Consider the following 27839-nt stretch of genomic DNA (forward strand, 5'->3'; position numbering starts at 1 on the left):
AAAGAATGCCTACCTACTCTGAATTTCCTCATTTGGAAATTTACTGATAAAAGACCTCCTACTGAAGGAACAATTTCATTCAGTTAAACTCATTTCGCTACACTTCCAAGTGGCTGCTGAAAGTAGTTAATTCACCCCCACTGCTGGAAATACAGTGCAGTGAATGATTTGCACTACATCTGTAGCGCTGAAGTGGCAGTTTATAGATTCAGGCAGCCTCAATTATAAAACACTCCTCAGAGCTTAGAGTTGGGAAAGGCAGATGCGAAACGGCTTTCCTATCAAGAACCCCCAATATAAGAAATTCCATTTCAGATGTTTACATGTTACAGTTGCCTTCCAGAAGATGAACTGAGATCAATTCTTTTCAGATCACTAAATTTTCATCACTATAATTTACTTCTCATAATCTTTGTATTATTTATTGCTTTATTAGTTCTTTGAAAACTCTTAATTTCATGTTCCTCACTCAAAGCTCACCTTAGGTATTTAAGCAAAAGGGTATCTAAATTAAGCACTAAGAAAAGCAGCTCTGTTTTCAATTTCATTCCACCAAAATTCAAGCTCAATAAGCGTGTGCTGGTGGACTTTACTTACATTTCCCTACGCCAGATTTCCAAGCAGAGTCTGAGTGACCAACTGATTTTAAGTGGCAAGACTAGCAAAAGATAAAGCCACCTGAATATTCAGGTATGTGCATGCTGCTTTGAGAGTCATCTTTGCATTTCTTCATGCAAAAGAACATTTGTTTTAACATAAGTCTATTAAAATCAGAAACAAGCTTAGACTGTCTGCCCATGACAAGTGGTACCAACTACCAAGCTACAGGTCAGACCTACAGTATGTGTAAGCAACAGTAAAAGCAATAAGAAAACCCCACAGTGTCTCCTTACCACTTGTTGTGCAATGTTGACATTAGACTGTCCGAATGTTTTTGGCAGGAGCTGTTTTCCAAGCGTATTTACTGTAGAAGGATGAACAGCCAATAGAGAAACAACCCCTAAAATACAAGTAGATAGCTTCAGGTCAGCCACATTGTATCATTTTAGCAATTCCAGTTTCATCTATACTACCAATGCATTTTAACAGAAACTAGCTCTAAACTGCATAGAGAGTCAATATAAATGTAACATTCACACATTTGAAGCAAAAGAAGAAATAAAGTATGTTCTCTCAAACTTTCTCCTATGTAACCTTACAGGTCAGTAGCCTAGTATGAACATGTTTTAATTTCTTGTATCCCAATTTGTCTCTCAAAGCAGAGTAGTAGAGGCAATGGGCATCTGACAGAAACCATAATTGTCTCCTCTTCCAGCCCTATACTTTGTGGCAATTGAAATCTTTTCCCGCACCACCTGAAAAACATGCCCAATGTCCCAGCATAGGACATACCCTTCTGAGACATGCTGGTCTCCAGGAGATAAAATTTGGCCAGCACAAGCCTTTCCAAGAGACTATTCCCACCTTTCCTCTAAGTGTTCCCTCCAAGCTGAAAGAGGGAATTACAGAACAAGAGTCTTCAAGCAAAATACATGCAACACAGCAGACCAACCCTGCAGGGAAAGCTGCTCTCTCTCTGTTCATAAGCTATCCACAATGAGCATCAATAGGTAAGCCATGTAAAACAAAAATTCAACTACCAAATACCAAGCCAGGTATCCAGCAATTGGATGCTCCATGCCAGTTTAAAAACAAAACTAAACAAAGAAAAGAAGCAACAAAGACTGACTGCAGAAAAAGAATAATGGGACAAACAAGTCTTAAAATACTGGACACATCTGTCATGTGGTTGTCAGGGCAGAGCTCAGCAGTTCTTTCCCTCACATCACTTTTAAAGGGGCCAATGGGGCCAGAAGGGCTTGGCGCAACTCCCATTCCACTTCCTTTTCCCTGTTATACAATACAGAAGCAACAAACAAACATTTTTACGACAGTTCTATCACAGGAAGGGCCCTAATGACTCCTTCATGCCTACCATCCCTCTTACGCATTCAGGCAGTCCACAGAGAGTTGAGACAACTCCAACCTTGTTTAAGCCCTTGCTTTCCAAAAGGCTTGTACTTCTTAGCTGCTATTACTATACCATATCAAACTAATAGCTTCACACGAGAACCTGTTCTCAGTCCCCAAACCTGCACGCAGCAGCCTGTATTCTTCCATTATTAACCAACTTTCCAGTGCTCTTTCAGAAAGTCAGCAGCTATCTAGTTGGTAATAGAAGTCTCTTATTCCTTCCTGTCCCTTCAAGTACACCCAACACTAGCACAGCCTGCTTTGTGTGTGTTCTTCCTCTCTGCAGAACACACCAAAGCAATATAAACTACCTTGGCTATTAGTGCTTGTGTATCTTCTCAGCTTCCTGGAGGTCAACATGTCTGTTTTTATCTCCTCCTCACTGCTTTAAAAACATCAAAACAATCTGAAGATTCTATTTCCAGTATAAAATCAGAGTTGTGCTTTCCAGTGTTAAGACACCTCATTTATTTGATCACCTCTCCTTACCTCTTACAGTTCTTGTTGCCCATACACTTTCTAGTTCTCCTACCTTCTGAGATTTATTTTTGCAGAGGACAGGGATGGACACATTGTTCATGACAAAGGAATGCCATATGTTGTTGTAGAACTCCAAACAATTCTCAGAATTCAATGTGCTTGTTCCCCACTAAACACCGACACAACATTTGAATAACACATCCTACCATGACTTCAAGATCTTCTAGAGTACTAACAGCTCCACTTGGGGCACTTCTTGTATCTAGTTTGGTTTCCACCAGTTACTAACCCATGGGAGGACTGTCCCATTCTGACACCTTAGTTTCTTTAACAGGCTGATTAAGGACCTTGATAGCCAAGGGGTTTTTGTTTTTATTTTTAAGAAATCCAAGGACATGGCACTGATTAGATAACCCTTATCCACATGGTTGTTGACTCTTTCAAAGCATGACTTTGAAAAGACATTAACTTCGTAAATTTCTTTTTCCCCTCCCTCTAGAAAAGCCCTGTTAATGGCTGGCCATTATCAAGTTTGTCCATATATCTTACTCCTCTGTTACGTGCTCAACCAATCTGCCTAACTGAAGTTTCACTTACTCATCTGCAGTTACGCGAGCCCTTCAGAAACTGGTGCGGGAAATGTGGCTTTCTATCCTTCTGGTACTACATGAATTATACATACACTGAGTTAGCAGCACAGAACTATCAATCCTAGGCCCTTGAAGAATTCACAGGTAAGATAATTCTCTGGCCATGATGATTTACAAACATTCACATTATGAAGTTCTTCCTAAGACAACAACTTCTAGCAGCACTTCAAGTAGGACAACTTCATACAGAACAGTATTGCCATGAGACTCTCCATAACCATCTTGACCACCTATTGACTCTTCAGATTCACTCAGAGACTTTGTTCTTCTGCTGTGTTTAAGAATAAAGTAATTCTTTATGCTATCATGTTGTTTCTTAAAATCTTTCATGAAGTCAACAAATGCAGAAATTTTGCACCTGTGACTCCATGCAACAGCAGACATCAGGGTTCAATGTGCAGAAAAGGACCGGGGTGTTATTTGTGAGACTCTCATCACTGCCTTCAACTGTAAAATGGAGGGTTACAGAGATGACAGAGCACACAACAAAAGGAAAAGAGAGAACAGTCACAAGTTGTTGCACAGCAAATTCCAAACACATATGAGGAAAAAAGTCACAATGAGAAGGGTAAAGCACAGCAGCAGGATGTCTGGGAGGTTCCCTGGAGATATATGGAAAAAATTCAACTACTGAAGACTTTGTGCTTTGAAGTTGGCCCTGGTTTGATTGTAAGGTTAGATTAGATGGCTTCCAACCTCCTTATTCATTTCATTCTGTCAACACAAACAGCTGTATTGAATCTCTGTGAAGGGAAGACTACACACTATGCTGCTTCAAGCTACATTAACATTTCCTGTGGTGCTGTGCCAGAGTTAATCATGTACCTGAACCAATCGGCTGCATACAGAAACGCATGTCTGCATGCAACGCAGTGCAATGCACGCCTGTCTGCGGCACAAACTGACTGGCAAGGAAAGACAAATGTAACTGGAAGAACAGTAACACAATTCGCAGTTCGAAGCAAAGTCGAAGTCAGGCTGTAAAAGGTATCATTCTAAATAGGAAAGAGTGTAACTGCTTAACGGGGGGGGGGGGAGGAAAGACAAAATTGAGGGGGTTTGGTGGTGGGTTTTGGGGGTTTGAGTTTTGGCTTTTTTTTTGGCAGGGGTGGGGTGGGGGAGGGCTGTGGTGTTTTGGGTGTTTTTTACTGTTTTATTTTTCCAGGGGGTGTTTTCAATTTGCCTCTGCCCAAATGCATCCTACTGTTTTCTCATTTACCTCATCTGCAAATCTTTTTCTCGTATGCACTTTCACCAACAGCTCACAATGCTCTGGTTTCAGAGCGGTTTTGTGAGCGTGGCTTTGCTGCTTGGTTATTTTATTAACTTCGCTTTGCAAGTGACTGACAGCTCAGTTTCTCAAAGGAATTTTACTAATTATTTGTTAATGACTCTAACAGCAATCACTGCAATCCAAACAACCCTGTACTTTGTGGCCAGCATATGGTGTGTGTAACAGCATGGAAAAATTAAAACCACAAGTTTGCAAACAGCTTTGCTGGCTCTTTTTTGACTACTCTTCCTTTTCAAAACAAAAGCATAATTAATATTGCTAATTTTCGCAAGTCTTCCCACCACCACCACCTCCACCCCATTCTAAAGACCTCAAAAAACAGGGGAAAAGGCCAAATAAAGCACAAAATACATTTATACAGAAGGATATAACTACTACTTAAATTCTCAGGCTCCCAAACATCACCAGTTTGGAAGATTACTCTTAGTAACTTATAAGCTATCATTAGACCTACGGGGAAATAGAACTCAATCAACATGAAGTTCCAGAATGCTTCCAAACAGAAGATAATGATACAGATGGGATCAAGGAGTAATGCAGAGTAACACTTGCACAGCAGAAGGAGCAGCACCCTTTAACAAAACCTGTTATTTATCTGTCTACAAACTGTTCCATGTAAGTGCTCTCTTCATACAGGGTGCAGCAAATAGCTTTTGGTTACTGGCTGCATTTAGGGGAGGACTTCTGAACTGGGCCTTTGCTTGCATATAGAAATAAATCATTTTTACCAAAAAGACAGAATCCTTTGCAGAGTTTTAGCGGTAAAGAGAACTGGTGATACAGCCAACTACGAACATTTTAAATAGCCTGAGATGCCACAGGAAGACACAGCACATCTAAAAGTAGCGAAAGGAGTGCCCTCTACAGATAAAGCAGTAGATCTCTGCAAGAGCTCCAGTTCACGGAACAGCAGCAGCTCTGAATTTGCCATTTCAGATCAAAGAGGATGAACCGAGGTATTTCTTGCTTCAGAAGCAGGAATGCCATCCGTTCTACGTGCTGTACCACCTTCTGATGTGATCTGTCTTCATGTTTTCTTTATTTACAAAGGACACAGCAGTCAACAGAACAAGTCTGCTTCCTCATAATGAAGTCTAACAAACTAAGTCTTGTCAGTCTGTCTTCTAGCATAGAAGCAATATAGTATGGGGGAGAACTGGAATTGATAAGCAGGTAATTTTGCAAGCACTTCCTGAATTATCATAACCTCACAAAGAATGTACAGAATAAGAGAGTGGTTTGTCAGAATGCAAAGTAATTCCTACTGTCCCCTGCAACAGTCTCAACCAAACTCTGTCCAGCAGACAAATCTGTAAGTAAATATTCTACATGATCAACAGTTAGGAGTTAAGCAAAAGGTTACTTTAAGAAAAGTCTCAAGAAAATTGACCTTGTAGATGCCATTTTGCAGTACAACTGCTTAGAACCACTCTTACGAACTCTACAAGTTTTTGTCTTAATTTCATAACGAGCTTTGACATTGCTGGTTTTAACAGAGCAGTTGGAATGTAGCTTAATGACAGCTATTCAGCTCTCAGCTTGTCACAGTACAAGTCAAACGAGAGTTACACTCTCAAAAAGATAACACTGCTATCAATAACTTGATAGAACTCATAACTAAGGGCGTATCAGTTGAAGAGCCAATGGGTCTCTTTTGGGAAACCAAAAAGACCAGTGAGACTTTCCATGAACAAGAAATCTAAGGAAGTGACACAGACTCTAGATTCCATAGTGATCATCACTTCTGGGATGTGCCATCTGGAATACTACATTCTTTAGTTTTGGGAATTAAAAAAAAAGAATTTCTATAAAGCCAGAGTATCTGCACTGCTTCAGATGCAAATGTTGATATAAGATTACACAGAAGCTATGAGAATTATCTGAAAAATGTTATCGATTCAGTTTTGTCAGTCTTCTGAAGGTGGATTTTTTCTTCTGTTTGCTAATTGGAAGAATCTCTGGAAGGCTCCAAGTCTTCACTGCTGTCCAAAACCGGATTCATTCTCTATCTCATTTCAGAGATTGTGCACCTGTGTTTGAACGGTGGTGAAGCAGAGCTCAGCATGTCATCTATATTCAAGATGGGAAATAATGCACAGAAAGTAAGAACTTCAGAGCTACAGAAGGCTGTTACAGCCATCAGGACACAACCACGTAGCTGGAGAGAAGTCCCCACCTCATCTACGCAAGTACCGTTGAACAAGAGTTAACAAAGGCATGTTTAAAAGAAACATCCTAGAACTACAAGGCACCATATCAACACCAAAACAAGAAAAGTTATCTGTATGAATTAATGGGTCAAGCTTCCACCTCTTTCTCTACGTCAAAGCAATCTGACAGCAGGAAATGGTGTACTAAAGTCTCAAACTCATTAACCTGTCTCAATACAGTGACCAGCACAATGCTTGACAACGATGTCATTTAATCCCAACACTAGATACAAATTAAATAGAAATCAAATGTTAAGTAGTTCCCTCTAGGACTGTTTACAGTATTTTCAGTGCATTCTGCTTTACAAAATCTACCCTAAATCACTGAGCCCGAACCACTGCTCTCTTCCCCGTGCAAGAGGAGACTTGAGGATGGAGCTAGAATAAAAACATTAGTTTAAAGGTGTCATTTAAAATGCCTTTTATCCAGTCCACATCACCTTCAAATAAAATCATTTCTTAACACAAAAGCATCAACCTGACTAGTTTTAGATTACTAGATTACATATTTACACAGAATATGTATAAAGAGTGTAATTAGATGATGTGGGAAAGAAGACAGAGGTGACAATTATATCCCAGGAGCTGACCCCTCAGGTGGCACTCCTGAGAAGTTGCCATTTTTAACATCTCTCTTGCAAACACCACAGATACTTAATGGTTAGTTGTATACTAATTTTCAGAAAACACTGAACTCTTTTTCTGAGGGTATCAACCTACCATAAGCTGTATCAGCAGCAGAGGATTGTCTCTGTGTGCCAAATCAAATAAAAATACCTCTGCTCATTAAACATATCACACTATCCTGCCAAGACAGCAAAAACGCTTATACAGCAATTTTGAGCACTTTTTACAAAGACATCAATCTTCCCCAGTGCCTAGTACTACTAAGGTCTTAAGTAATTTCTTACATCAACTCAAACTTTTAGGTGATTCGTACCATCCTTAGATACAACTACTAATACTTTGGCTATTACAAACCCGTCCTTCCAAGTCTGTGTCGAAATAAACTGTGGGGTCTACCTTTAGACTTTTAAAAGTCTTTTTAGACTTTCCAAAATATTGTTCCTACTTGCAGCAACAGTTTTCTTTCCAGAGCTTGACTTTCGATAATAATAATAATTGGATTTACCTCAGCTGCAATAATACACAGGCGTTTTATAACCAACGTTCAGGCATATATATATTTGCTAAAGCACGAATCACTTCCTCTGAAATAGCTCTCTACTTCTAGAAGAAAAATTGCAGACACTGCCAAAACTCAGAAAGAGTTTGATCTTGCAAATCAAATTAACAGTAAAATTACATTGCAGAAGTTCCTTGTCATATAAATAAAAAGAACAAGACAATCTTACAGCTAGGCAGTGTTGAAATGTGAGAGTTTAACCTTTAAAATTTACACATTTCACTTAATTTTTTTCAGTTACATAATCTGCAATGAAAATAAAACTAAAGTTCTTTATGCCCATACAATATGAAACCTTACCTTAAAGTGTAAAAGGTGATAGGAGCTAAAGACACCTTTTACAAATATTCGCTGGTTACATACCAATAATGCCACCTAGCGGCATGACAGATCTAAATTTTCTTTCTGAATAATCTTCAAAATTAATCCACACTCAACCTCTTCTGGAGGTTGAAAAAGCACTAGAGGACGCACAAGATTGCAGCTCTTTTCTACCATATACAGACTGATACCTCTTATTCCACACTCAAGATGTTTTCAAAGATGGACAATTTTGGAGCATTTTCTAGAACACTATTTTATGTCCATGACCAATTTACTCAAAACTACATACACTATAAATGACAAGTGTTTTGTTTCGATTTTATTTCTTTGTTTTTATTGGGTTTGGTTTGCTTGTTTGGGTTTTTTTGTTGGTTGGTTTTGTGGGTTGGTTTTTTTTTTTTACTATTTTCTCCTCTTAAAACAAATTAATTCAGTCTCTACTTTAAAACAAAAATCCTAATTTAGAGTTCATAGTGGAGACCAGTCTCTCCAAAATGAATTGGACTGAAGCAAGTCTCCACTAGCTGAAGTAAAAAGGCTGTTTAGGTTGGTAACCTGTTTCTGACAGTGCATATGAGCAGATAATCAGGGAATGAATGTAGGATAGAACTTGCACAGAGAGGTAATTCCCTAACAAACCCTCTCTCTCCCAGATTCTACAGCTTTAGGCCTTTTTGAGCAAGAAGTTGTTCAGCATAACTGTTCAGTTTAACTGCTGAGCAAGACGAGTGATGTCCCCTTTCCATCATTCATCTAAGAAACAACTGCTACACACCCTAACAAAGCTCAGTCTGAAAATAAGCTATTCACAGCTCCCCAGACTTTTGCCAGTGCAAATCAAAAATTTACAGAAGTCCATTCGCAGGCTATTCTGAAAACGCTGCAGCAAAGCTGTTCAGGCTGTAAGAATTGTTGCATAATAAGCTGTTTTTGTCAGAATAGTAAACCTTTGCTTATCTTTCAGAGCTGATTTATATACCTACCACTTCATCCTGTGGTACACCTTACAAAACTTTGATTAAGAGCTGAAGAACCATTTCAGGAAAAATATTCTGCTCTCTTTCTCCCAAACCATGTTTATGCAAGCATGTCCTTATGACCCAGCAGACAAGCTATTTTTTGTCCTCTACCACCCCCCTAAGCCCTTTATGTCTCTGACAGCTGAGCTCATCCTCCTTTCACATCTGGCTGGCAACATGTGCAAACTAAATCAAGTCTTAAGTTTCTTGTTGAGGTTGCATTCTGAATTTGCTAAGTCGTTCAAAACTGGACTATTCGAAAAGATGGTGGAATGCACCCTCTGATATTACTAATCCAATGACACCCTGAGTGCTATGAGAGCATAAGGAGAATGAACTTCAAAAAGTAGCCAAGCTCCTGCACTCTCCCCAAAGAGCCTGCCCTATTACTGTTTTTGGGGGCAGCAGATTGGACTAAGCAAACCACTCATCTGACAGTAGGGAGATTTGATGTGATCTGTTCTCAAACTCTCCTTGTGATTGACTTGCAATTTCCAGAAAAGACTGTTTCCTTTTAAAAAATAAAAAGCCAAAGGGGAAGAACAAACAAACAACAACAAAAACCCTCCCACTTTTAATGATGACCACCAGATAAGAATAGAAAGATTATTTCATGACCTCCTTTAGCTTATCGTAAGTAGTACACCGGATACACTTCTGCTACCCTGCAGAAAGCTTATGTTGCATTTGGGTTTTGTGTTTGTTTGTTTGGGTTTTTTAAAATATATTCTTGTGGACTGAATCCTATTACTTGTGAAATGAAGAGAAATTCTGCACAAACTTAGCAAGACAGCTGAGGACTGAACTTTTTCATACAATGGTATGGAATGTAGACAGCTACTTTTAGAGAGTACGTACTAATTTTGTGTATAGTAGTTACATTCAAAATTCCAACATTTAAAGACTACACAACCCCCCTAAAAATTATAGAGTGGCAACAGAAAATGAGTACTACTTTAATGAATAAAGTCTCGTATGTATCTGAATACTTTAGTGACAAAATAGTAGTTATTTTAAGCTCTGATTAAGACTACAGAGCCTGCATATAAAACACAGACAATTTAGAGGCAAGAAACATAAAATGATCAAGCCAAGAGAAACAGTTGTTTCTTTTCAAGATTTTGTTGCTGATCATTAACTTTAAAAGAGTCCCTCAAAAGCAATGAGGTGCAGAAATTCAATGAGGATAGCTTAGTTTACTTATATTATTCATGCTGGTTTACACTGAGAATAGAGCTTCAATGACTCTCAAACTGGAGGAGTTGCAAGCCAGTATTATTCCCCTGAATTTATTTTAGAAATTCTACAAACAACAAAATGGCCTTTACTTTGCCCAGTTCTACTTAAAGACCTACGTGACAATGGAACATTAACATTTACAATTCTTGCTGTCTAGACTGCACTACCTGTTTTGACTACCTCCCTTCTGACTGTAACAAGGTCTAGCCAGAGACACATGTGTAAAATGTTCTCTAAGTACCTGCCTTGACAAAAACATAGGTTTTACTGCCCACAGGGGCAGGGAAAATGGTATAGCTGTTAAGGAACAGATATCTACCAGCACACTTTTTTTGTTCAGGTGTATGAGACTGGGTCAATGAACATACATGTGAACCAGTTAATAAGTGTCACTTATTCAACCCTTAGTGCCTTCTTCATCAAAAGCAGATCATGGCAGATTAGTGAGACAGCTCACTTCTGTGAAGCAATGTGTATTTTAGACCAGGGAATGTCACAGAGAGAACCTAGTGAGATTCCAATCAAATACTTGATGTAACTAGAAAAACTGTCAAGTTAAACTGGTGGTAACAGAAACCGTAAATTCTGCAGATTGTGAAAGTAAGTGCTTAAATGGGTTTCCTGAAATGGTATATAAAAGGCTAGAGTGATGACACTAATGGACATCATCCGTACTGGATTACAGGTTAATCTGAGAGTACTATCATAAACCAACAATGCATGAAGTCAATAGATTTGTCAACAGTGAGGATTATGAGAACATCAGACAAGAAGTAGGTGACTCTGTCCTATTGAATTTTACCCTTCTTGGTACAGCCTATCAAAGCATACCATCTGCCATGCAAAAGAATAAACCAGACTACTGTAATTTGGAAGGAACAACAAAGGAAAACAGCCATTTCACCAAAATGTATTGTGAGGTGCCTGGGAACCAAACATGGCATTGCATAAAAAACATTACTGATACCTCTGTATAAATAGGTTTGATGCTTCACTTGGGAGTTGTATATACTATCTGATCACTTGCATTCAGGAAGGTTAATGAAAGCCATTGAGCAGGTTCAAGGAGTGATGATAATGAAAATACAGAGGACAAAAAGAACTTATGTGATGAGGAATCTACGAAACAGTGGCTAGTTGACCTGTCAAACTAAAAACTCTTCAGATACCCTATTGTTATTTGTAAAGAATACGTAAACATACTGGAGAAAACTGTTCAGGTGAAAAAAATAACACTGCCACCAGCAAAATGCACAAACTGGTAAGAATATACTTAACTGGAAATCAGAGAATGTTTCTACAGTCTCATTACAGAACAGCCTTCCCAAGAACAGCTTTCCCACAAGAATACAGGGAACAAAAATCTAATCTTCATGTATAGCATCATCAGTTTAAAGAAGAGGTTATATGACATAGCTGTCCAGAACTGCAGGCAACTGGAACTCAGCAGTGCTTCTGTTTTTCCCCCTCACTATGCTAACTGCAAAGCGCAGCTCCTAACTCCCCAAGTGTTCAGACACTCTTAGTTTTTGAGCTTAAATATCAAATTCAAGTTTATTGCCTGTGTTTAATTAAACTGCTTGATTACATTACACTATCACGCGTGCACAGCCATTATCTGCAAGTCCAAAACAGTTCTGTTCAAAATATTTTTTCAGATAGGCTTGCACTAATGTGGATGCACTATCATAAAAACTGTCACAACCCATTTTAAACTTCTACACTCCTGCATTTCTCCCATTTGCTAGAACATAGAGCCAAAGCATGTTTTAGACCATCCTGGCCTTTACACTTAAACCCAAACTACACTAATGAGATCACACATAGGATGACAAACCACCACTGAACTTCACACAGTTTAAAGACAATGATAAACCACAAAAAAAGAAAATCTACAGTCTGCCTGCTGATTATGTGATGTAACTTAGAAAAGCTTTACAAAAACTATGCTAAATTTAAACAATTCAGGCCAGTAATAAGCGTTAACAACTAAAAATCACAAAATGGAGAGTCCTACTAAAAATCGTGTTCTTACCTTTTCCAGGACTTAGGTTTTGGTCTATAAACACCTTAAGCTCTCCATTGGCTTCAATTAGTCCAGCCTGTTAAAGAAAGTAACTTTTATTAAACTTAGAAACAGAGATACCCTTTACTGTTAAAGATGGAAGATAACATACCAGAAGTCTCTGCTGCTACCACTCATATTTTGTCACAGAACTGACACTATGTAATGGTATTGTTTGTGGCATAGTATTTGCCAAAATTTTTAAATCGTGATTTTATAAATACCATACTCTTAAAAAGCAAGCAAAAAATCAGTTTATACCTACTTTGCTATTTTGTCCTAAGTTCTTACAGTGTACATGCACTGTTTTAACAGGCAGATGAACACCCTTCTAATTAGAATCACTGACATCTGTGACAACACCATTCTCTGTGCAGATACTATTTACCTATCATAGAAGTTAAAAACATTATAGCAAAAACAGTAGAGGTGGTAGAGAGCACCTTAAGCCATTTTAATCAGAAAAAAGGCATAAAGAAGAAACACACTGAGCCCTTAACTGGAAGAGCTATAGGATAACACACAAGTTTATAAAGTAATCAACATCCTTTGAGAAAGATCACAGTACAAGTTATTTTTAAAAACAAGTTTTGGATAGAAAATATTTATTAGTAACATTAAGTACTTGATGCAGTAATTCCATGGCATCTCCAGACAAAACACTTCTGAAAAAAATAATGAACACAGGACATACAGACTGTTTCCATTTAGAAAGAACAGCAAGAAAGTTAACACTTGTACTTAACTATAATTTAGCATGTGGTGTTACAGAGGCTGAAAAGTCCCCAGCCACATTTTGTGCACAGCTGGTATTTTTGTAGGCTGCCAAGTCTGCCATTCTTCAAGAGACTATTAAGTGGTTTGGTGTCAGTGAGCAGCAAAGCTTTTCCCTTCAAAGCCTACCTGAAAAGCCCTCGTCATGTTTTGCCAGCAGCTCAGCAAACCAAGCGAGCCACTAGAGGATGCTGTGGTGCTGTTATTTGCCAGGTGCACGACAGCAATGATTTCTTAAGACAGGGAACTTCACAAAACAGGAAACTTTCTGTCCTTGGTGAAAGAAAGGGGAGACGGGAGAAAAAGATGACTGAGCCTTGAGGACAGGCTGGGAAGTGAGCAGAAGATAAATTTTGCTAATGGAAGCATAAAGAGCAGTGGCCTGTAACAGCATGGCAGTGGCGAGGGTCTGGTACATAGAAAACATAAGTGAGGAGACAGCAGAACTGATGGGCAGAATGAAGAGCCTGTGGCAGTTCTGCCCTCCATTCTCCTAATTCTCCCTCCCTGCCCCTGCAAGTATCAAATAAGCACCTTTTTTAAGCTGACTGCAAGAATTTACCAGTACACAAACACTGCCTGTTCTCCATCTTGCCCACAGTAGGGATGCAAAGGTCCACTTGAAGAAATGACAGTTCTACTGCCCTACTTCAGGCACCAGAGCTTTTTATAAGCTTAATTCTTCATCACACTTACTACATAATTCAGAAGGGCAACAGACTACATCAGACACTTTCAGAGAAAGAAGCTAATACTCATCAGCATGAATTGGTATCATGTACAAAGATGTTACTAGACCTACAAAGATGTTACTAGAGCTACACTATATGGCAATATGACATTCCAGAGCACTGGAACCCAATGGCTGTACAAGGATGAATTTTCGAGTGTTACATTATACTCCCACTCTACCTCAATTTCACAACAGGGGTGTTTAAACCGCACAGGAAGTGCAGTCTCATTGCCTTAATTTCTTTAAATGCAGTCCTTCAGTTTCTATTCAACAACAGAAAGAGGCGGCTGGTACTCACGTATTCCTGCAAATTCTCTTTTCCATGAAAATCAAGAAGATAGCAATGAGACTGGAAAGACATTTAATATATTGAGTTTGTGATCGGTGGACCATGAATAAAATGGCTGTTTTAATCTGTAATGTCTTTCATTTCAGAAGCACACGAATTTAATAATTCTGAATTATTAAATCCATTCATCAGTTTAATATACAAAAGCAAACTTGCATCAAGCTCACACATCAGTTACAATGATAATCCAAAGCCAAATATTTAAGCTGTGATATTCAGCAAACTCAAGAATTAAACACAAAATATTATTTCAGCAATTACAAATCAGGCAGTTCAGTAATTGGTTACTTATTGGTCCCTTCCTATTTTTGTTAACTATTATGGTCTCAAAAATAACCATTTATATTAATTCATTTTATCCTTAAGTATTCATCCAACCACTATACCCTGTATCAAATAAATTTACAAGCTTGAAGTTTTCTTCTACCTAATTAAAATATACACTGATAAATATTAGCCAAAACAGTATCAACTCCAAAAATCACAAGCTAACCAGGCATTACAAAGGGTCAGGTTAGTGCTACATGTCCTGGACCATGCTATTGTGTGACTGAAATTACGCAAGTCACTGACAAACCGATAAAAATGGAGAACATTGGGAGAAACACTGCATTTAATCAATAAAGGAATACAACTCGGGAAAAATCAGACAACAGTGATCACTGAAAACCAAGAAAAATCACCTGAGGAACCGCAACACTGATAAAGAGAACAGTAGTAACATTGCACCACCTTTCCATACCACTGTCTTAGTAAAGGTTCAGCTCTAGCACTTAAAATGGCTGGTAAATATTCAACTTATTCGCAGGAGTATGCCTAGGAAAGACTCCAAGAGAACTATTTGGAAAGAATATGACCAAATCCCACAGCAAATAGCACCCCCAGCTGCTATTATTGATAATGAAAACTGATTTCTAGTGAAAATTCTGTTATTCTAGTCTCAGCATGCTCTTCACCCTTCTAGATACATTATGTAATTCTAAGGTTATCAAAATTTACCACTAGTTTTGAGTCTTCTCAGTCACAGATATAAGCTTTTGGTGGGAGAAAAACCAAAAAGCAAAACTTCCATCCGCTATGAAATTCTGATGTCTTTCTTCGAAAATGGAAATACCAGAAAAAATATTTCTGTGTATTTCAAATAAATTCCCACCATTTTTTCAAGCAGGTTATTTGGGACGGGAGACCAACATTACTCCCCCGTAACCTATGTAGCATAGTGCAGTGCCCAAAAGAAAGACAGAAAAGAAAGAAAATAGAGGAAAATGTGACCATAGCTCCCAGAAGGTATATCTCCGTCACAGATTCACAATGGGAGGGACAACACCCAAACAAAAACCAAACAAACCCCGCCCCCCCCCACACAACCCAAACCCCCTCCCCAAAAACAACACACCCCCAACAACAAAAACAAACACACCAGCAAGAAGTATCTGCTTTTCCCCAATGGAAAAGTGACCTTCTGCCAAGGAGGGTTTAGACATCAAGGAAATTCTTTTTTCTGATGGGAAAATAAACATAACTTTCAGACCTTATCAAGCTACTTGTTACAAGGTACTTTATTTTTTTTCACCTGATAATGTTTTTTTTTATTATTATTATTCCACATTTTCTTCTTATCTTTCCATGATTCTCAATTTCAAGATGCATTACTTCCTTTGATGATAACACTAGGGTTGCTTGAAATAATATCATGCTCTTGATATTCAATTCTGAAAGCTTATTAAGTGCATGCAACTTCACAATTTAGTACTGCTTTCCTCTTCAAAGAGACACTGTGGCTGGCTAGGTATACTTCTCCATAGCTACATAAAGAAGCTCCTAATATCCTAAACTGGCAACAGATACACCCTTTATCCTTGTCACATGACAACAAAATCAGCAATTTAAAAAAATTGTTTAAAAAATCTTGACACTCAACATAGATTCTAAAATGTCGTAACTTAAGATCTCCTTTCCACAGCTCAGAGGAATAAGGTTAAAGACCACTGGACAAATGAGTAAATCTGGTAATTTTAGCTGTGGAAACTACGCTGGAATGGAGACCCCAACTATTACCTGGGCTTTGGCTCATCACATCATTCAGAACTTCTAAAAAAAAGAAATCAACTGATGGGCTAAACATATCAAAACTTCAACTGAAGTTAGCTTTGGCTGGCAGTCAGGGGACTAAGGGCTGGAAAGTCTATTTTTGTTTTGTTTACAAGGAAAATGTGAAAAGCACTAAAAGTGCCCTTAGCCTTAAAGTCAGTGAATTGGAAAATATCTTTTTGTTGGGACTGAAGTTAATCTGAAACAAAATTTGCTGAGAATTTCACTTACTTAATAAGTCCCTTAGTGCAGACTATCGTAGAATAATTTAGTATCTTACTAACAAGCCAGAAGTTATGCACTAGAAACTCAACACCCTTACGACAAAAGTTTCTTCCACAGCTTTCCAGACTTTTAACCCCATTTCTTAATAAACATTGATGTTAAATTATTCACTAAACTTTTAGATTAAACAGAAAAGATTCAGGCTGAATTTGGACTGAAGGACAAGTAACCTATAAAAGCATGACCAAGAAGCTTGACTAAAACAAGACTGGACACGTACACATGATAAGTCTATTACATTTAGGAGAGGAAGGTCCCCCCCACTACTCTAAGTAAATATGAGGAACAGAAGGGTGCTTTTATGCCACAGAATACCTCTTCTATCTTGCTTTTAGGTAACAAGCCCGTTCTAAGTATGCTACATGAAAAAGAGCTGAAAGAAGAGCAAAATGGGTAAAGAGAAATGGAAACAGAGGTATTTGCCAAATGGTACTTCTCAGAATAGAAATCTGCTAACAGAAGATGAAGCCCTCTAGACTGAAGTACAGCACTGGGCTCAACAACAAAACAAGAGATGCTGGTGCCAACATATACAATAACGGTTAGAGAATGGGAGTCAGAATGGGATAGACAGAAAAACAGACAAGCTGGGGACTGTCTAGGAAAGAAACAGAAAGTGAGCTAGGCAGATTAAGAGCTGAGGTAGAGAAACTGGGAGTCACTGAAAAAGTACAAGCAACAGAACTGATGAGAACCTGCAAGAAAGCTTTAATAGAGGTAGAGCAGATCCTTTGATGAGAAGGGAAGAACATGGGAATTGGGAAGACAAATACAATCTATTCTAAACTATGACTGAAACGATAAATAAGCTGGGACTCAGACTGAGAACTTAAAAACATATCACGAAACAAACAGTAAAGACAGAAACAGAAAATAGAGGAATTGGAAAGGAAAAGTATTCCTGTTAAGAGTACATATCCTCCCAGAGGTCATCAAAGGCATCAGGAGTATGCTTCTCCTGTCTACAGGTGTTTGCAAAGCCTATTAGCCAACAACCACCCACTTGTGCAAACTGCACCTAATTCAATCAGTACACGATCGGTACACAATGACAACCTCTACTCATTTTGCTGCCTAAGAGCAGGCAACAAATGTAAAGGCCCTATGCCATGCAATTTTGCTATGTGCCACTTCACTGACAATGTTGGGTTCTTTTTGTTTTGCTTTGGTTTTTTTGCCTTATTTTAATATTAGGAAGCAACAAACACACACAATGGAAAATGAGCACAACTACAAAGGGAAGAAAAGCTTATAATCACAAGTAATGCTCCTTAAGCAACTTTAATTCTTCTTTCAGCCTGTCCTGGGTTCAGGAAAAACACAACCACACGCCATTTGTAACAAGATGATAATGCACCATCTTTCCCATTGGATTCTCATTCAGGGACCAAAGCAAACATAATCTGGAAATGAATCATCATGTAACTGCAGGAAACTATTTTTACGGGACACCGAATTAATTTTTCACAGAAATTAAAAGGCAATTAAAATAGGAAGTCGAGGATTGCAGGGAATGAAACAAAGTTCTTAAATTTAAAACATGTTAATTCAATTTTGCAAATGAAGTCAGTAAGAACTACTCTTTACTGTATGAAGAAATATAAAAGAACTTTTATAATCAGGCTATAGAAGTTTGATCCTGCAAAATTCTCAGATGTATTACTTTACTGAGTCTCAGTAGCCGCCTTCTGAAACACAGTTCGTACCACATCCTCAGTTGACGGCACCACCTTCAAGATTAAGTGTTTTGTCAGCCAATCAGCAATGAGCTGTACCATAGAAATGAGCTTTCCGAAAAGTATATTTGAATTATTAGCACCTTAACCAGCAAGGGCTAGTAAAAGCATTAGATATTAAAGTTCGGATCACGCAGAACTGCAAAGGTAAAAACTAAATACAGATTAGTATCTCAGTTAAACACATCAATCTTTGGTCTGAATATAGGCTCCACTGATTCTACACATAAGCTGGACACTGAGTGTACAAAGAATGACACCTGAGGTCTCCTTACTGCAGAATGTATCAAGACCATTCATTAGCTTTCTTGGCTGTTCTTTCTGAACGCACAGAGCAGCACATCTAGAATTCAGCAAAAATTAAATGAAGAATTCATTTTGAAGATAAGTCAAATAGGGGTTCAGTCTAAGCAGTAGCACAGATCGAAAACACCACTGGAGTTAAAGTCATTATACTGTGTTGTTTCTTAGAGTAATTCAATTGCCCAAATGATACAAATGTTGCAAAATTTAAAGCACGCACCCCCAAATCTAAGGGTGAAGCTGTAATAGCGAAGCAAAGTTGGAGCAAGTCCAGAGCGGGGCCACGAGGATGATCAGGAGGCTGGAGCACCTCCCGTATGAAGACAGGCTGAGAGAGTTGGGGCTGTTCAGCCTGGAGAAGAGAAGGCTGCGTGGAGACCTCAGAGCAGCCTCCCAGTATCTGAAGGGGGCCTACATGGATGCTGGGGAGGGACTCTTCCTTAGGGACTGTAGTGGTAGGACAAGGGGTAATGGGTTCAAACTTAAACAGGGGAAGTTTAGATTAGATAAAAGGAAGAAGTTCTTTACAGTGAGGGTGGTGAAGCACTGGAATGGGTTGCCCAGGGAGCTTGTGGATGCTCCATCCTTGGCAGTGTTCAAGGCCAGGCTGGACAGAGCCTTGGGCGACATGGTTTAGTGCAAGGTGTCCCTGCCCATGGCAGGGGGGTTAGAACTAGATGATCTTAAGGTCCTTTCCAACACTAACTATTCTATGGTTCTATGATTCTATGAATACAAGATTCCTAGGGTGAGTATGATCAAAACACTGGTTTGCCACTTTACCACAAAAACTAACCAGAAAATAAAAGTCATCGTTAGTGTCCTCCTGGACCAAATACTCATACGTAAAGAGATACCACCAGCAGCCACTTCCACAGCAAGCACCTTGTGCCGTTCTAGACTTGACATTAATAGACTTCTATTTTTCCAGCCAAATCAAATCTTTACAGTCATGTGTTCAACAGCATGCGAACCACAGCTGAAATCAACGAATTGTTGTTAAAAAGGACTCGTTCCAATGTGATTTGCCTCACCAACCTCCTTATCAGCCTATTATAAAGCTACAGGAGCCCACAATGTCATTTTCAAGCAAGGCTGTGTAACCGTTAACGCAATACTGGGACGCTTCGCAAATGTAACGCAACACAAGACAAGTAGCTAGAAGCATTTCTGGGGATATGGACCAATGACAACCTTTAAAACCAAGTTGTCTGCTATCTGTCTGAGAACCACTTCAACAGAGAGATGTTTAGCAAAGATTGGCCCATTTTTCCTCCCACTTCTAATTAGCCACAATAAATTTCCATTAAATGATATCCAGGCAAACACTAAAGTAAGTGATCCCTAGTGTAACTTAACTTTTAAAAGCTGCATTTTTGTTTAGCGTGTTAAGTTGACAGCACGGTGTATCTACCCAGTAACGCTACAAATACATATTTATACTGTCATTAGCTGACACATACAATTGATAAAGTTGTTAAAACACTTGAAGGCTACAAGAAAATGCTTTATTTACACAAATAAACTGGCAAGGTGAAAGGCCAACTTCTGAGTTGCTATTTTCTGACTTATAAATACAAAACGAAAAAAAGGGGAAACTATTATTGTGTAATTGGGATGTAAAAAGCTTAAAGATCACTTCCCTTCTGCCTTCTTTGAAAAAGCATGTTTTAAAATTTTAAAAACATTCAAAATCCCAGACCGAGATGCCTTTTCAGAAGACCTAATTTCATCATATTTGATCTTCAGTTTGCAAAATTCTGAACGCTTCAGAACTCACTAAGGGCAAATAGAAATATATCAAGCTACTGAGAAGTCACTGAACTAAAATGGTATCAAAAAAGGTGATTCACTTGAGATTCACTAAAGACTTAACTCCTCTAGTCTGCCTCACTGAAATTCCCCGTACATAACCAAAAACAAACATAAAAGGAGAAACACATGCTGGTATTTTAAGAAAAGTCTGAAAAACGTTCTGAAGATTTCAATACTTTCTAGGCTTTGAAAGTGCATCATGTAAAAGAGATCCAAAATACATCTTTTTCCTACTTCCATTAGGCTTTTTTTTAAATCCATCCCAAATGTAACTTTTTCAGACCACAAAGACTTGCTCTAGATTGATGTAGAAGCACGACATGAAAGCTATTAAGTACAACTTTTGTGGTGTTCTGGCAAAATTAACATACAGCAGCACAGATCTTCCCCCAAATTTAGCAGACCTATCCAGTAAAGTTGTGGTAAGAAATTAATTTGCTGTGGGGTTTTGAATATTCTTTGAGTGAAATATTTATTAATACTGTAAAATAATGTAATTGGATTGAACTACATACCCAAATGTACTCTGAATACTCAATTAAAATAACACATCAATGTTAATCGCTGTATCTCTAGACCTCTTAAACAGTAATGTTAAATCAGGTGCTGAACTTTGTGCAGGCAGAACTTCTTACATGGTATCCCTTAGATTTACACATGTGCACAGTGCTTTCTTTGCAAAGTTAGATACCTGCACCGTAGCTGCTGCTCAGTAAGACAATAAAAGCACCAGGAAATACTGAAGAGATAAAGTAAGTTTTACGCAACCTAGAGATGAAAAGTCCTTCATAAAGTAATTCAAGTAAAAGACACCAGTAGAGTAAAACATAATTAAAAAAATAATTATAATCTAGTTTTAGAATGAGCGGTTCAAAAGCCAGCGCCATGGTCAGCAACCTATGAAACACTACAGTGCATGAGCTTTCCAGAAGAACAGCTCTCGAGAAAGCTATTTTAGTCTGTGAGAAATTCTGAAGGCTAACAGTGGTATGTCAGTTTAAGAAGTTAATGAAACACCAAATTAGTTTTTCAACTGCATGTTCTTCATGAACAACTGTATTTTTCTTAAATGACTGGAAACAGTCCATGCAACAATGGTGAACAATTGAAACAATCATAAGCAACTGCTACTATAGAGAGTATTTTGTTTATATGATTTACCTATTTTGATATATGCAATTATTGAGATCAGAAGGAACCCTACTCATTCCTTTTGTCTAGCCCCTTTCTCCTCAGTACTCACAGTAACACCATGCATTGGACTATCCCCTCTAACAGACCCAGTTCCTGCAAGTGACTCCTGCTTCTTCTCTCCTACTTAAACAGTGGGTCTTAAAGAAAAGACGCACAAGCTTCTCCTTTATGACTGCTTGAGAGGCCTCAACAGTTCATTTGCAACAGAAGTACCCAAGGAGAAATAGAGTTACAGCACAAGTTGGATCTTCAGCTACACTACAGGAACTGTTAATTTAGTGATGGAAAGTATGTTAACCATTGATACTAAAAAGTATCTGCTGTCTTAATTTACTGATAATTCTCAATATGTAACAGAATACAAGAGTGGCCAGCAAGTATTCCTCTGTCTTACACTGGGATTTGAAAGACAGAAAAGGAAGTTACCAAATTTACTTCCTTGCTGTGGTAATTCCTGCTCCTTCTTTTGATGCTGCCTCCTGCCTAATTTTAAGCATGCCAAGGATGGACAGGTCACCGTTCCACCTAGAGAACTCCACTCCCCACCGAACTATTGATCCCATGAATCCAGTGAGCAGCAAAAGTCAGCTGAGGACCTCGGTGCATACATCTAGCTCCTCCAGCTCCTGCCTGGAAGGTGCCACATCTGTAAGCAGCGAAAAAGTTTACAGTAGACTCAGCAAAGTCTTAGCAAATGACACTGACTAACTGGAAAGAGGATGGCTAAGATGGAGTTTCTGGAGATTGTCTGCATGCGATGACCACCTCTGTCTCAGACCAAGAAACTTCCCACACAGTGCAAATGTACGTGTCAAACTGTACCAAACTCTACTGACCTCAACTTCATTTGTCATTCAGCCTCTGACAAGCAATAGAATGATCCCACTCCCAAGGCACACAAGTCCTTGAGATACTGTAATTGGTGTTCTCTTGCCCACATGTGTTTTTTCCCATTGTTTCTTTAAATTCCACAAAAGGTCGTCTTCCTAGTAATAAAGATCTTCTGAACTGAATGTGATATTCCATGGCCAACCAGCCAGATTCTGCTAGAATTGCTTCTCAGCTCCACACAATGATCATTTGCATAAAACTAAAAAATGGCTATGCTTACTGCTATTACCAGACTGCAATGGAAAATTAGTTTGCCCCTCTTTTTCCCCCCTTTACGTTTATGGCATTCCAGGACCCCTACACTTTATACAAAAGCTTTTTAAAAAATAAATTTATATACCCACAGATACGTTAACCTTCACCAGCTAGTATTTTTTTTTCCATTATTACTTTTCAACTTACTCTGCTATAAAATTACTTGTGATTATGCTCTTAAAACTCCACCACCAGGCTCCTAATTAAGGTGCTCCGTACGAAGGTATCTTTCCCCCCACCCCCAATAGCTTCCTGACCACTGCTGAGGAAATGGAAGTATTTTGCAAAAAAAAAATAATTAATGCTTTGTTGCGTATTTCTTTTTATTGTACACTCTGAAAAGCATTAGAGGGATACATTTTAAAGTAATATGTAACAGAATTTAGACTTGGGTCAAATAGCTGATGAGCATTATCTTGCCGTCTTATCTAATCTGTACCTTTGTAATTATTTAATCCTTTATAAAAACATTTGAGTTTACTGGTATTCTCCATCATGCTCCCTGTTTGTTTGGTTATCCAGTAAAGTCTTAGTCTGCAAACTTTTACAAGTATTTGACTTTTCAAAGAGGTCTTCTCAAATTACAGTTTTTCTAAAGAGGTGTCAGAAGAAGACCTGGAAGAGAGCAACGAAAGGAAAAGTGCTCTCTCCTGTGGCAAGTGGGAGGAGGGGTTAAGGAGGAGCATGTTCTCTCCTGGCGCCCTGGATCCACACCCTCCTCTTCTGCAGAGCTGCCCGCTGCATCCATGCCAGAGCAAGCACTGGCCCCTGGAGCACGAGAGCAGGACATGCATCGAGCCTGTGTTCCCAGGCTGGAGCACGCTGAAGCATGCTTGGCCATGTAAATGCCACCTGAAACCCAGACTTAGCATCGTAGCAGCACGGTCCTTACCACAGTTTAGCCATCTGAGCTCTGCTGAGAAAAAGGGAAGGAAGGGGTGGGGGCAGTCATCAACTATGCCATCTTCTTCACCACTACATCTCAGTTAGTGCATTTGATAGGTGACATGGCAGAACCACAAGCCATTCATCACAGCCATGTTTCCATGTCAGAATGCTTAAATGGTGGTGCAGGTCTTCAAAGATTCAGTACCCAGAAATTTAGCGATACTGTCCCTACCATGATTAATGCCACCATTTAGCTTGGAAAAGAACTTGGATTTTGGATAAAAAATATGGGAATAATTCTCTTCCCTTCTGAAAAAGTTATACTAATTAGCATCTCTATTTTCCAGCATTAAACCGAACTTAATAGGACCCATAATCAGACCTGGAAATTTAACATTTCCCAGCGTTCGGTACACGTTTTAGAAATCATGTAATGGTGGGTATGTAATAGTCTGCAAAAAGCTAAGCAGTTCACCTTTCCTCCCTGAGGCAGGATTAAGTATGTATAGAGGTTTTTAAGAACAGGTTAGACAATCCTTCACCTAAGATTGCATACCCTTTCTAGCTACCCTCATCGGGTGCTCAAGTACACTTAAAATTTTACCTAAAACCTGACCTAGATTTTCGTTTTTCCAGATTCAGCTGATTAATTCTTGTAGTAAAGACACTGAAAACATTTTCTTTTCTTATCTGTAGCATCTTCTTCCGTTTCTGAAGTTTATTATCATATATGCCACTCCTCCCTTAACAATTCCCTTTTCTAGAATAAGCTGCATCTTTCAAAAATGAGGCTTGTTCTTAAATGTCTTATTCTCATTCTGCTCCCCTAGGCCTCCCAGGATATTCATCTGTATTCAGGTGCTAGTACTTCTTCACTTAGTTGATTTCTCTCCCAAAAGCTTATATTAACAACTGCACTTGAGTATCTCAATTAATTTGAACTGTTTCAATTTCATCTAGTTTAGCATTCCCCTTTTATTTTCTTCCCGCTTATATGGCCTTTCATTCCCTAAACTCTGCTATCTGCAACGTACTTGGCCACCCTTATCTCTTCCAGGCAAGCTCTGAGCAACTACGCATTTCTGGTTGCTTCTCTGCGCATTACGATGTTTTTCAATTGCTTCTGAACTACTAAAATTCTCTACAAGATTAATTTGTTAAACTAAGCGCTGTTTCATGGAAGGGCTCGCTATCTGAAAGCTAACACAGTCATACTAGATCATAACCTGCTGGCTAAGAATTTGAATTGTGTCACTTTTCCTTAGCTTATGTGCTCTTATTTTTTTTAGGGTTGTTTTTTTTTTTTTTTTTTGAAGGGGATATACATTCTAATTTGAATAGGGAGTAGTATCTTATTTTCAATAAGGAAATGTGAAAGCCCCGTTATATTAGGTATTAACAATGAATTACATCTTGAAGGCAGAACCCGTTTAAACGTTTTTTTAGAAGTATTAGAAAGGGTAAAGAGCAAACACAGTTCACGAGGTAGGCTACAGCATGAGACCCACTAACCTTAATATCAATGGTAATGGAAGTCCATGATGAAGTCCCCAAAGCCTGTTTTCACAGACGCTAACTAGCATCTTTCGGTAGATAAACAATGAACACTTACGGAGACTGAACCATCTCCACTCCCTTGAATATATGATGCCTCCCTGAATTCGAGAAAGGCAATGCAGGTTGACTACAGTAATCACTGAGAAACGTGTCATCTGAGCAGTACTTGCTGGGGTTTTATTAAATCAATTGAAAAACAAGTTGTTTTAGCGTTCAGTATGAATGCACATGACACCAACAGCCCAAGTGCTTTTATGAACATCATGAATTCTTAAGATTAATTACTCTGAAAAAACGGCTGCAGATCTGAAGCTGGTTTATGCTTTTACATCTACAGGAAAACACAGCCTAGGCTTGATGTGCAACGTACAGTTTCATATATTCATTAATGCCAGCTATTATAAAGCATGACCTCGCTTGCTTTTGTTAACAGAAACAAAGATACTTCATGAGCTATGCTTCTACCTATGATGTGCCACAAACATACTTACATCTTTTGCCATGTTACCAAAGACTAGAAATCAGTCCTCTTAAAATCTTGACGGCTGCAGGACACAGAGACAATGGTGCTATTTTCTGGAAAACAAGTAAAGACAACATCAGCTGTAAAAATGAAAGGAGGGAAAGTTTTTACAATTATTGACTACTGCCAAATACAATTCGGTGTTCAAATAACCGGTTTTAAAGCGGAAAAAGTTTCCTGTCATCGCCAATTCATCCCCTAAGGCCCCCCCACCTCACGATCACGTGTGGGAAATCCTCCTTCCCCGACAGCGGGGCTGAGCCCGGCGGGGACCCGACCCCAGCGGGGTCCCTGTCCAGCTGCACCCCTTACCACACCGCAGCGCGGGGCGCGGCGGGGGGAAGCGATCCCTCCCTCGGCCTCCTCCTCCTCGTCCCCACCCCCATTTCCAGCAGCAGGCACAAGTAGGCCCCAGGGGCCAGCTCCCCCTCGGGGCCTTGCAACCCCCCCCTCTCCTCTTCTTCCTCCTCCTCCTCGCAGGCGGCCGGGCCACGGCAGAAGCTGGCAGCTGCCACCACCGCGCGCCCCGGGCACCCCGCGCCCCCCGACCAGGGCCTCACCGCCCGGGCGAAGCCCTAAGCCCCGCGCCGCCTCCCCCCGCCCCGGCAGCAAGGGGCCGCGCTAATCGCCTCAGAGGCGGCGGGGGCACGAGGAAGGGGGGACGCGCCCGCGCGCCGGGCGGCACGGCCAGCGGTAGGGGGAGGGGAGGGGGCGCGCGGTCCACCCCGTCCCCATCCTCCTCGCATAACCGGCGGCAGCATCCCCCTTCCTCCTCCTCCACAACCCCATCCCACCCCCCCCCCAGTGTTCCCCATCCTCCTCCTGCCGCAGGCCGGACCAGGCTGCCCGCACCTGAGCGGCCGAAGGCGGAGAGCGCCGGCTCCATCCCCCGCCGCCGCCCGCAGACAGGGACCCAGAGCGCGGAGCGGGAGCAGCACCCCCCGCCCGCCGCCGCGCTGCTGCCGCTGCTGCTGCCGCTGCGGAGGCGCCCAACTGCACATGTGCGGCGGCGCGCGCGGGCCTGGCGAGCCCGGCGGGAGGGGGCAGGGGAGGAGGGAGACCAACGGCCCCAACGGCAGCTCGGGCGGGGGAACAGAGACGGAGAGCGGGGGGGAGCCGGCTGGGTCCGCCCCCCTTCCCCGCGCTCCGGGGCGAGGGGAAGGGGCGGGGGGAGGGGGGTCTCCGCCGGCGGCGGGCGGGCTGTCACTTCCCAGCCCGCCTCTGCCCCCGCCGGTCGCCAGCTTGGCGGGCTCCCGGCCAGCCACCCGCCGTACCCCCCCTCCCCAACACACACATACGCACACCCGGCCCGCCCGCTCGCGGCCCCGCACACCTGCCCGCTGCCGCCGGCCCAGCCCGCGCCCCCGCCACCGAGGGGCTGCACGGGGGGGGGGCGCAAAGGGGCAGTGGGGGGGGGAGCCCCTCCGCGGGCCGAGCGCGCGGACCTGCCGCTCTTCCCTCTCTCTTATTTTTTTATTTTTTTATTTATTTATTTATTTATTTTCATTTTTTTTTTCCCTGCAAACGGGGGGGGGGGGGAATTAGGAAAAAAAAAAATTGAAACTTACACTTTTGTGCGTCCCCCCGGCGTGACGCTGCGCGCTGACGTCACGGGGTGTAGCGTGCCTTGCACGGGCACACGCGGAGCGGCTAAGCCTACCGCCCAGCCCGCTCCGCGGGGCGCACGGAGCATGCGCGGGGGTTTCGCGCCTTCCGACTCCCCGCCCTGCGGCGCGGGCGCGCGGGAAGCATCGGCGCGAGATCGCTCTTCGGCCTGCGGAGCCGCGCTGCCAAAGGGCGGGAAGGCGCCCGGCGCCGCCGTGTCGCTTATCGCTGCGGGACACGGGGCTCCCCGCCTCGGCCCCGCCGCCGCGGGCAGGGACGCGCCGCGCTGGGCAGGGCAGGGCCGGGCTGGGCTGAGGAGCTGAGCCCAAGCCGCCCTCGCTGCCGAGCAGGTTTCTGGGG

The 27839-nt window shown here is 40.9% G+C and overlaps 1 protein-coding gene across 10 annotated transcripts in view; it reads right to left on the reverse strand.

Moving 5' to 3' along the window:
• Positions 1-27567, reverse strand: part of TFDP1 (transcription factor Dp-1) — a 44270-nt gene extending 16703 nt beyond the window's left edge. For 2 of the 10 annotated variants that reach the window (XM_030473911.1, XM_030473891.1), the window contains exons 1-5: positions 26093-26178; positions 25843-25927; positions 18709-18791; positions 12451-12517; positions 894-1000 (exon numbers count right to left, since the gene is read on the reverse strand). In XM_030473911.1, coding sequence (XP_030329771.1) covers positions 894-1000; positions 12451-12517; positions 18709-18744 — 210 coding nt within the window. In that variant the 5' untranslated portion in view covers positions 18745-18791; positions 25843-25927; positions 26093-26178. Of the gene's footprint in view, positions 1-893; positions 1001-12450; positions 12518-18708; positions 18792-25842; positions 26054-26092; positions 26179-26726; positions 26982-27442 lie in introns of those variants that run through there. The other 8 variants (XM_030473966.1, XM_030473931.1, XM_030473901.1 and 5 more) reach the window with 7 other exon arrangements.
• Between the last annotated feature and the right edge of the window lie 272 nt (positions 27568-27839).

This window comes from Strigops habroptila, chromosome 2 (genome assembly GCF_004027225.2).
Source record: "Strigops habroptila isolate Jane chromosome 2, bStrHab1.2.pri, whole genome shotgun sequence".
Lineage (NCBI taxonomy): Eukaryota > Metazoa > Chordata > Aves > Psittaciformes > Psittacidae > Strigops > Strigops habroptila.